This window comes from Coccinella septempunctata, chromosome 2 (assembly GCF_907165205.1).
Source record: "Coccinella septempunctata chromosome 2, icCocSept1.1, whole genome shotgun sequence".
In the NCBI taxonomy this organism is placed as follows: Eukaryota; Metazoa; Arthropoda; class Insecta; order Coleoptera; family Coccinellidae; genus Coccinella; species Coccinella septempunctata.
The window spans coordinates 33,285,159-33,294,880 of NC_058190.1; the positions used below are offsets into that span (position 1 = coordinate 33,285,159).

At 31.3% G+C, this 9,722-nt stretch overlaps 2 protein-coding genes across 3 annotated transcripts; one reads left to right on the forward strand and one right to left on the reverse strand.

The window, feature by feature from the left end:
• Positions 1–263: 263 nt before the first annotated feature.
• LOC123307979 (zinc transporter 7) lies at positions 264–2,478 on the forward strand. The gene is made up of 3 exons (XM_044890494.1): positions 264–715; positions 769–986; positions 1,075–2,478. The coding sequence occupies exons 1-3, from the start codon at positions 529–531 to the stop codon at positions 1,714–1,716; spliced, it is 1,047 nt and encodes a 348-aa protein (XP_044746429.1). The 5' UTR covers positions 264–528; the 3' UTR covers positions 1,717–2,478.
• Positions 2,479–2,927: 449 nt separating this feature from the next.
• Positions 2,928–9,401, reverse strand: LOC123307754 (ribosome-binding protein 1). Of its 2 annotated transcripts, none has more exons than XM_044890180.1 (14): positions 9,244–9,401; positions 8,618–8,821; positions 8,424–8,546; positions 8,300–8,368; positions 7,635–8,133; positions 7,436–7,575; positions 6,661–7,014; positions 5,624–5,800; positions 5,366–5,569; positions 5,081–5,308; positions 4,629–4,721; positions 4,345–4,575; positions 3,387–3,500; positions 2,928–3,305 (listed from the first exon to the last, which is right to left on the reverse strand). In XM_044890180.1, the coding sequence occupies exons 2-14, from the start codon at positions 8,810–8,812 to the stop codon at positions 3,258–3,260; spliced, it is 2,475 nt and encodes an 824-aa protein (XP_044746115.1). In that variant the 5' UTR covers positions 8,813–8,821; positions 9,244–9,401; the 3' UTR covers positions 2,928–3,257. The 2 variants fall into 2 exon arrangements, with proteins under 2 accessions (XP_044746115.1, XP_044746116.1); XM_044890181.1 differs by lacking the exon at positions 9,244–9,401 and adding an exon at positions 9,091–9,222.
• Positions 9,402–9,722: the final 321 nt, after the last annotated feature.

Genomic DNA, 9,722 nt, shown 5'->3' on the forward strand with positions numbered 1-9,722 from the left:
CAATCAATTGCTGAAGTGAAATAATGGATTACAAAAAAAAATAACATGAAAAAATTAAAAATTAAAAATTACCAATTAATCGTTTTTGCTAAACCAGGATTATGCTTTTAATTCGAATATAAGTTTTTTAAATTTTGTTCTTCCACAACATTGTTTCTTTTTTGGTGCTAGTCAAAAATAAATAATTAATAATAAATAATAAGAAATCATACTCTATGACTAGGTATGTTATCGACGTGTACAATCTGTCAAAATGTTGACATATTCAAATCAAATATTGAATACTGAAAGCTGAAAGGGTTAGGAAAACTGGAAAAATTGAAAAATGTTCTTCTACTAAATGGTTCACCTACTCTTTCATCTCGTATTCGTCTTCACTAATATCATTAATTCATTTTCGATTCATTATGTTTTGTGAAGGTTATTCGATTTATTCAGATAAAAGGTATATTTTTTGTATTGCTAAAGTACCTTACGACACGTAGACAATCGGCGTAAACATATTTGTTCAATTTTTTAACCGAAATCATGCTACCCCTGTCCCATAAAGATAATTTACATAGGGGACTTGGTTCTCGTATGAAAGAAAAAATACATGGGTGGATAAGGTTAATATTTTCAGACAGAAATTCTAGGAACTTATTTTTGTTTTTAATGCTCAATCTGTCCTTTGCCTTTGTGGAATTATCTTATGGAGTGTGGACCAACAGTTTAGGTAAATTTTCTTATTTACATCTATTTCATTGCATTATGAAAATATTCTTTCAGGTTTAATTTCCGATTCTTTCCATATGTTTTTCGACTGTACAGGACTTTTAGCGGGTCTTGCTGCATCTGTTATCACTAAGTGGAAAGCCAATGATAAATATTCTTATGGCTATGTTAGAGCTGAAGTACTTGCTGGATTTGTCAATGGATTATTTTTGTTATTTATTTCATTTTTCATTATGTCAGAAGCAGTTGAAAGAGCAATTGAACCTCCCGAGGTAAGTTGATACTTGATTTTTTCAACAATAATTTTGCCATAAAATGGCATGTCATGTGAGGAGTATAGAAGAAATTCATTATTTGCAGGTGAAGCATGAGAGGTTGCTCTTGGTATCAGTTTTAGGATTAATAGTTAATTTAGTTGGAATATATGCTTTTCAACATGGTCATGGTCACTCACACGGAGGTTCTCATGGTCATTCCCATGGGGGATCCCATGGTCATTCTCACAATTCACATGGCCATCATTCACATGATCATTTATTGGAAATTGAAACAACAGAAAACTCTCAAATTATGAAAGGGGTGTTTCTTCACATCTTAGCTGATACTTTGGGAAGTGTTGGAGTAATTATATCAGCAATATTGATGTATATGTTTGGATGGATGATTGCTGACCCTATTTGTTCAATGTTTATAGCTATACTCATTGCCCTAAGTGTTTTATCCTTGATTAAAGACTCTGTTATGATACTTATGCAAAGACAGCCGTCCCCACTGGATAATGTTTTGCCTCAGTGTTATCAAAAAGTTGTGAGTTTACCAGGTGTTTATTCAATACAAGAACCTCATTTTTGGACGCTCTGTAGTGAAGTTTATGTTGGGGGTGTTAAATTAGAAGTATCGAAAAATGTTGATCCAAAATATGTTACATCCCATACGCAGATGATTTTTGCTTCTGTTGGTGTCAGGCATTTATATGTACAGTTAGATTATACCCCAATGTGATTTAGGGTGATGTTAGAAATATGCTCACCTTCCATGTGAATGATTGAAAAATTTTTCTTATTCTGATGAAGAATATTACGGATATATCAACAAAATTGTATATATAATGATTTGGAAGTAAAAAGTGCTCGTAGAATGATAAAAAAAATAATCTCATACATTTGCATTTGTGCTTTTTTAAATTGTGGATATTGAGTTTAATATAAATGTGAGAAAATACAATTCGAAAATACATACAGAAATGTTTCATTTTTGGTCTGAATTTGCATCTCTTGAAGAATATTTCTCTATCAATTGGAAATAATCGATTATTCAACTCTGAGTATTCTCAAAATTGTTTGAAAGTATTGCTTGTATACCTCAGTTGTGTTCTTGCTTTAATGTATGAAATTGAATGGAATTATCTTTTAATGACTTCATTTCTGTAAAATATATGATCTCATTGCTGGCATATATTGAGATAGTGAGGACTTTAATGAAATTTGCCAACATATAGAAATTTTTGGACTCTCACTTTTTCAGTCCTGGGATATATTGATAGTTCGATTGATGGAATTAATTTTGATCCCTAAAAATTATATCATGCTCTAGTGAAACTTTGGTATGATTTCAAGATTAATCTTTCCTCTTTCACTCAGGATTCTGAGAGTTATTTGAAGGAAATGTATGTGTGGATTATAATTTTTTTTTTAGTATTTTCGTTTTTTTTTTGACATACAGTTTATTGTATATAATGAAAAGATAATAAATTTAATATTTTTATATTTGTATTTTTTTTTCACCATCTATATTGGGAACAAGATATTGCAAATTGAGAACCTCATGAAAAAAATTTCAGTTCCAGTATCCATGAAAATATCAATTCATTTGCTACTATTTAGCATGGGATAAGATGGATATCAATATATTTGAAAAATATTGAAATTCAAATTTATTCTACTTGGGCCCGTATTCTTTGATTGCCGGTAGTAGAACAACCGAGAGAAGGAAATATATTATCGATCTGAGATGAAAAATCTGCTTTCCATTCTACTAAGCTTAAGAATACGGGCCCAAGGGTGATTTTAAAACGGAGGTTGCGCTCCTTAATAGATCAAAAATGTATAAACTGTCATCGCTTGCAATTGTAATTTATACTAATTCTATTTTTGTTAAAATTTCTTTTTTTTTTCACAGTGAGCTATTGAATTATCCTCAATACAGAAAAAAAATCTAGCGGCATTATTTTATTCAATACATAATCTGGCTGGGACATACAATACCCTAAATCAACAAACATATATAAGAATATAAATTATTACATATTAGACATGAGCATTTTTATTGCACGAATATAAAAATATAGGGAATGATTACAAATGACTTGAAATGAAAATTATCTTCAATCTGATCTGTTAATTTGATTGATAACTCAAAATCCAATCATATGAATGAAATATTTCATCTTTATATAATCATCAATAGAACTAATACAAAATTTACATTTTAACAGAGAAGTTTCGTTTTTCTTAACATATAATAAAAATATAAAAAATTCAATTTCATTGTCCTTCAAAAGAAGATCCGTTAATGGTTTCTATATTCTGCAACTAAAAAAAAAACCATCAACTGTTAGTAAATTTTTTCTAAATTATTGTCTTTCAAATAGCATTTTGGGATTGATATCTCACCTTTTCTAATTTTTCCTTAAGTGCTTCTAATTCTAAATCCTTATTTTTAATTTGAGCTTTCCAACTAATTTGTTCTTGATCTATATTAACCTGTAGTTTAGCTAGCATATCCTCCTATAAAAATAGAAAGGTTAAAGTCTGTTCATACTTTTTAACAATTAATTAATTAAGACTCGTTCACAATGAACGTAAGGCATAATATTGTCGTAATTTGTAAGGAGCTCACAATCATTGCTCCCTATTGCACCAACCTGAACATAGTTAAACTGACACATTTTGGTTATGTTTACAAGAGGCGAGAGGAGGAGATGGTTGGGAAACCTGGTCGCGAAAAAACCTCACGAAAGTCGAATAATCCGACCGTGCCCAGGCAATAATCTCGGTCCTCTTAAGACCGATGGATACGATGGAAGAGAGCTTGAGAAATTTCAGTTTATTGACGTTTACCAAACGCAAATGTAAAGAAATTCACATGAGTTTAACAAAATTTAAGTTAGCACTGACCACACACGGGTGGGTAAAACCCATTTGATTCATAAAGCAAAGAGTAGAGTTTTGGGCCTCTGTAAATATTTATTTATAAAATTCATTTAATTATGGTTTTTTCAGGCAAATTGGCTCAAAAAGTCAGGAGGTGATCTCCTGACCTACGTATTATACAGAGGAAGAGGATGTTAATTACAACCAACATTATTGAACAGAACCAAAGGATTTTCTTCCAAACTTTGAACATAAATAAGTAAACAGACTTGTTAAAATATAATTCAATCAAAATTAGTTGCAGATGGAAGGAATTTTTTTTTAATCAAAACTTCAAATCACCCTGTATCTCCAAAACTAATAGCCTTAGGATACAAAACAAGCAAGTTTTCTTCTTTCACCACTGGGCTATGGCCAACGACTCATGAAACACCCTGTATAAATTCATCTAAATCTAATTGCTGGAAAAAATACTCACAGTGTTTTTAATGACATTTTGATAATGTTCTATCCTTGCTTGCAAATTTTCTGTAGATTCATTGCTAGCATTTTTCTTAAGGGTTTCTAAATAATTAGTGACTAGTTTGGAACATTCTTCTTCCCATTTCTCAGATGAAATATCTTCCAAACCATTAACTTCAGGTAGTAATCTAGATAGGAACTTTTTCTGAGAATCTATATCGCTTGTTTTCTCATCTGAGGAATTTTTCTGAAATATCAATTAATATATTCATTGAAAACTAGATCCACGCAATATTATACTTCTTTGTTGGAATTTTCCTCTTGGATTGTCTTTATTCTGACTTCTGCTGCGTTTAGTGCTTCCATTATTTTGTAATTCTTGTTTCTCAAATCCTAAACAACAAAGGACAAAGAATAAGAGAAATTAAAATATGACAAATAGCATTATATAAAGGGTGTTTTTTTGACAGAAGGTAGAAGTCATCAAAATAAGTAATTTCATCAAAAACTGTTTATATAAAATATTCAACATGGCTGAGCTACAATCCCTAGAAGTTCGACAAAATTTCATCAAATTTCAAGTACGGGAATGTGGGAGGTGACTCCGGCATCGGAAAAACGCAACAAAACATAAACATATGGTTGGACGATGAATTGTTCAGTATCTGATTAGGAACAAGAAGATTGTTAATAATTTAGACAAATGTTTTTGGTTCAGTTTTTTTTACATTGTTCACATTTTGTATACTTACATTGTTCTTAGTTTTTTGTTCTTCTAATTCAGTCTCCAATTTGCTTATTAAACTCAACTTCGAATCAATTTCTGACTTCAGATTATTCTCTTTTTCCTCTGATAGATTTTTCACATAGGCCAATTCATTCTTATAATTCAATACTTCTGTTTCATTAATTTTATTATTTTCCATAGATGCTTCTTGCTGCGTCTTGTATTCTTGCAATTTCTCAATCTCACCCTTTAACTGGAAAAAAAATACTTGGTTGAAGAAATATCGAACCTTTTAAAATTTTCAACTTACCTGTGCAATAACTTTGTTCGATATGCTTTTTTGTTTCTTCAAGTTGTTGATTTCTTCCATGGTTTCATCATGACTCTGTTCGGTTTTTCTAATCTCCTCAGCTTGCTGCTGCATAACTGCATTCAATTGGGCAATTTCTGTCTTCAGCTCGCCCTCTTGTCTGTAGAGCATTTCATTTTTGTTTGCAAGTTCAATGTGTAATTCCTAGGAAAAGATATTTTGTAAGACTTGTCGATTACTGTTTTCTTACTTTATCACCTCTAATTGTCTAGATTTCTCCCCTAGTTCTTGTGTCATATTACTCAACTGCGCAATATAGGAAGCTTCGTTATCTGCAGCAACTTTTTGAATGGTGTTTATATCGATCAACATTTGCTCATTTCTTGCAGAGTACTCTTGTATATCTGCTCTCAGTTGTGCAATCATTACTTCAGACTGGAAATCCAATGAAATGTCATCACTTTCCAAATTGAAATTAAATTTTGGAAAATGGTAAGGTGAGGTCAGTTATCTTTGATAATAATAATGGTTATAGTAATCTTTATTCCACCTATCATTTTCATCGCAGGCAAATCAGTAATATAAAAAAATAGGAATTTGTCCACACATATCGTTATGCGTTATTTTTTTTCAGCCACAAGCACTTGCGAGAAAAATGCATCGGTATATTTAAATAATTTCGGATACTTATAACTAGGTAACCATCTAGCGGTTTTTACCCAGTAACGAATTAAACTGGCGGATCTGGACCCTAACCGAATCCTGAAAATTGCAAGCATCTAGCTCTCTTCTTTTGGAAGTTTTTTGAGACCCTTTTTTTTTCAAAATTCGACATCGAACAAGCTTCACAAGCTAGCTGCACCGGATTTTTTTAAGTTATTGATCGAATTTTTTCTTTAAAACATAGCTAGATTATTACTCCTACACTTAGAATCCTAGAAAGTTAAAAATTTCGATTGAGATTTCCATTATCATGTGCTTCATTCAAAATCTGAAGTTTTGGCAGGACATACAAAAGCAAAGAAAAGTTTTTTTGAAAGATATGCTCTGTATATCATTAAGATGTTCTGAACAAGAAATATATATCGTTTAAACAATCTTTCATGTTCTTTTACCCAAATTATCAAGTTTTTAAAATAAAAACAAGAATCTTCAAGAATCGCAATATTTTACCACATCATAATTATAAGGAAGCTACAGTGACTTGAAATATGGAGTAATATGCAAGTTATTTTATACAAAAATAAAATGGAATTTCCGTTTCCAATGATTAACTGAAATATGTATAATTTTACCTCTTGTGCAATATGCATCTCTAATTGTTGTCTTTGCATTTGTACAGCAGCCAATTCTTCTCTGAGACTGTGTAACTTCATTCTTTCCTCATTCAATTGTGCCTGCGTCTGCTGAAGTTGCTGTCCTTGAGCATGACATCTATTATTACAAGCAAGTAGATCCATTTGTAGATTCTGAAGTTGTTCTTCAAGAATTTTTATTTTCTGATTTGATGATGTCCTTTCGGCCAATTGCTCATTGCGAACTTCTTTTAGCTTTATTTGAACACCAGCTAATGTCTCTTGTTCATCAATAAGGGCTTTCTCTTTTTCAGCTAGTTGTTTCTTGAGTTTCTGAACTGGATCATACTTGCCCTGAAAAACAACAATTTAAAAATTTGTTTATGTATCATAAAATATTTCAACTCTTATATGCAAGATGAAACTCAAGTTAAATTTTGTATCCTGAATGTTGTAGAAAAGTCCATTATTTGGATGTGGATACCTATTAGATGTTTTAATAGAAAGTAAATATTTAGATTGAAAATATGAGACTGCAATACTTAGTGCTGGTTCACACTGCATGTAAAACCAATACTTAGGTTTTACATTGAAATTGTGTTCAAATTAAGTCTGCCAATTCATTTGCAACTGAAATTTTAAACACTTACACCCTGATAGTTAAAGTCTAGGAGGGATTGAAAGTCTCCCTCTCAATCTAAAATTTAAAGGCTACCCTAGGACTGTCTTTTACAATATGTAAATTGTAAGTGTGTAAGCTGCTTTAACTACTCACCTCACTCCAATCCTCTAATACCTTTGGGGCATCCAATTGTTTGTTCAAAAGTAAGTTGATGAGAAACTGAATGTCGGCATGGGAGAGTTCTGCATTGTGGATCATATTCAAAATGAAAGTCAAGCCAGGTTCTCCTGCAGCTGAAAAGATTAAACTGGAACCTTCTCTATCTAGTTATATCAATAAAGAATTTGCATACCTAATTGTTGAAGTGTATATGAATCCTTCTTCTTTTTTTTGTCTTTGGGTGGATTTACAACAAAACCATTTGCCAATGAAGGCTTTGAATTATTGGTCACTTTCTCAACAGTCTCTTTCTCAAGAGGATTTTGAACGAGTTGATTAGACTTTGATGGTTTATTTTGAACTTTATGCTCTTCTTCTTTAGGAACTTCTTTCACTAAGAGCTCTTCTTTTTTATCAAGTATTTCATGCTCTTCTGTTTGTCCTTTTGATGCCAATTCCCTTTTCACTAATTTAACAGAATCACCAACTTGCTTATCTTTAGAAGAATCTGCTTTTGGTTGATCGCCAGTAGATTCCTTTTTTGTGAATTCCTTTTTAGCATTGACATTTTTCTCTTTAACTGAATCAGCTTTTGGTTGTTCTTTTTTATTCACATTAGCTTTTGGTTTATTGGAACTATTGCTATTAACTTTTTTTGGTAAAATTACTTTCTCCTTGATAGAATCCTGGGGCTGAGTGAAATTATATAAAATGAATCTCCATTGATAATGTAATATTGCAACATTGATTGGTGATAGTTGAAATAAAATTCTAATCTCAATCAAAAGTGATTATGTAGCATGAATTAAATAAATCACAATGCAATCAAATAGATGATTCAGGAAAAAATATACTTACAGATATGAGAGTATCAGCAGAATTAATATCTTCATTTTTTGGAAGTGATTGATCGGGAGCACATTTTTTCTGAAAAATATCAATCTTATTAAATTCATAATTTAATCACTGAGAGAAAATATACCTTTGTTTCATCTTTCTGTTTCTGAATTGAATCTTCAGGCCTAGATTTATCAGTCTTTGCATGTCCTTTCCCTTCTTGAGTAGCAGGAACTTTCTTCATTTTATCAGGATCAATGTCTTTTGCCTTGTAAATAATGAAATAATTAAGTTCCCAAGATAATTAAAGAAAGGACAAATAAAAAAAATTAAACTTACCTTTTTGGATATTTTCTTATTTTTCTTTTCTTTGGGTTTTTGCTTTATGCCAAGTAAACTTTGAGTGCTGAGCTTTTGCTCTGCCAGGGCCTCCTCATAACTTTTTTCTTTCATGCCAAACTTATATATGAGACCTAATATTACACTGGCTATCACGAAAATAATTGCAACGAACATAAGAATAGCCAAATCCATAGCGGTTTACTGAAAAAATTATCAATAACTATTCATCCATCATAATTTAGGTAGGTGTTAGTAGTTAAGGCGGTACCACACAAATTTCTTGTAATTTTTACTCATAAAATTTAATTACCCGATTTTATTAATCATTCAATAAACCATGAACTAAATATGAAGTGAGAAGTTTTTCATACAAAACTTTCAAATCATGGGTAATTATTAAAAAACAAACTGAAGAAAACATGTCGATGAATGAAGAATTCGATGAGACATCTTCTTGTATGAAGAAATACCTTAATTAAATCGAATTGTCCCCAAAAATATTACAAATAGGCCTTCATCGTCATTAACGGTGGATTCCGGCCACGTAGCAAAGGTTTCCTTATAATGCAAATAATGAAATTAAGTGTTCGGCTTTTATGAGATTACAAGGTTTTAATACTCACGATTGCGTTGAATCGGTTTTCAAAAGGAAAAACGTTTAAATTATATCAAAAATTAATCTCTTGAAACGAATGCAACAAAATATTAATTACACGACACCAACGTCCATAGAGTATATTATTCAAATGTTAAATGTCATTCCAGAGACAAACTGGTAATTCTGTCAGATTCGCTACGTGTCTCCGATGTTTGCCCGCTATGAAATATACAGGGTGTAAATGAATAGTTGCGAAAAAATTTAAAATTTGAGGCTGATTCATTGTTAGGCTGTTCGACAAATTTTATGTGAAGATCCACACTATTTTTTGACAAGGAATGAAGGAATCACCAGTTGAATTTTTTCGCAACTATTCATTTACACCTTGTTTAAAATATACGAGAGCATTTTCATCTTCACCAAATGTCTGTAATTTCCCAATTTTGATCCGAAAATATTCTGGATTTGACTCATGTATCTGTACGACCGACAGGCTTTAGACAT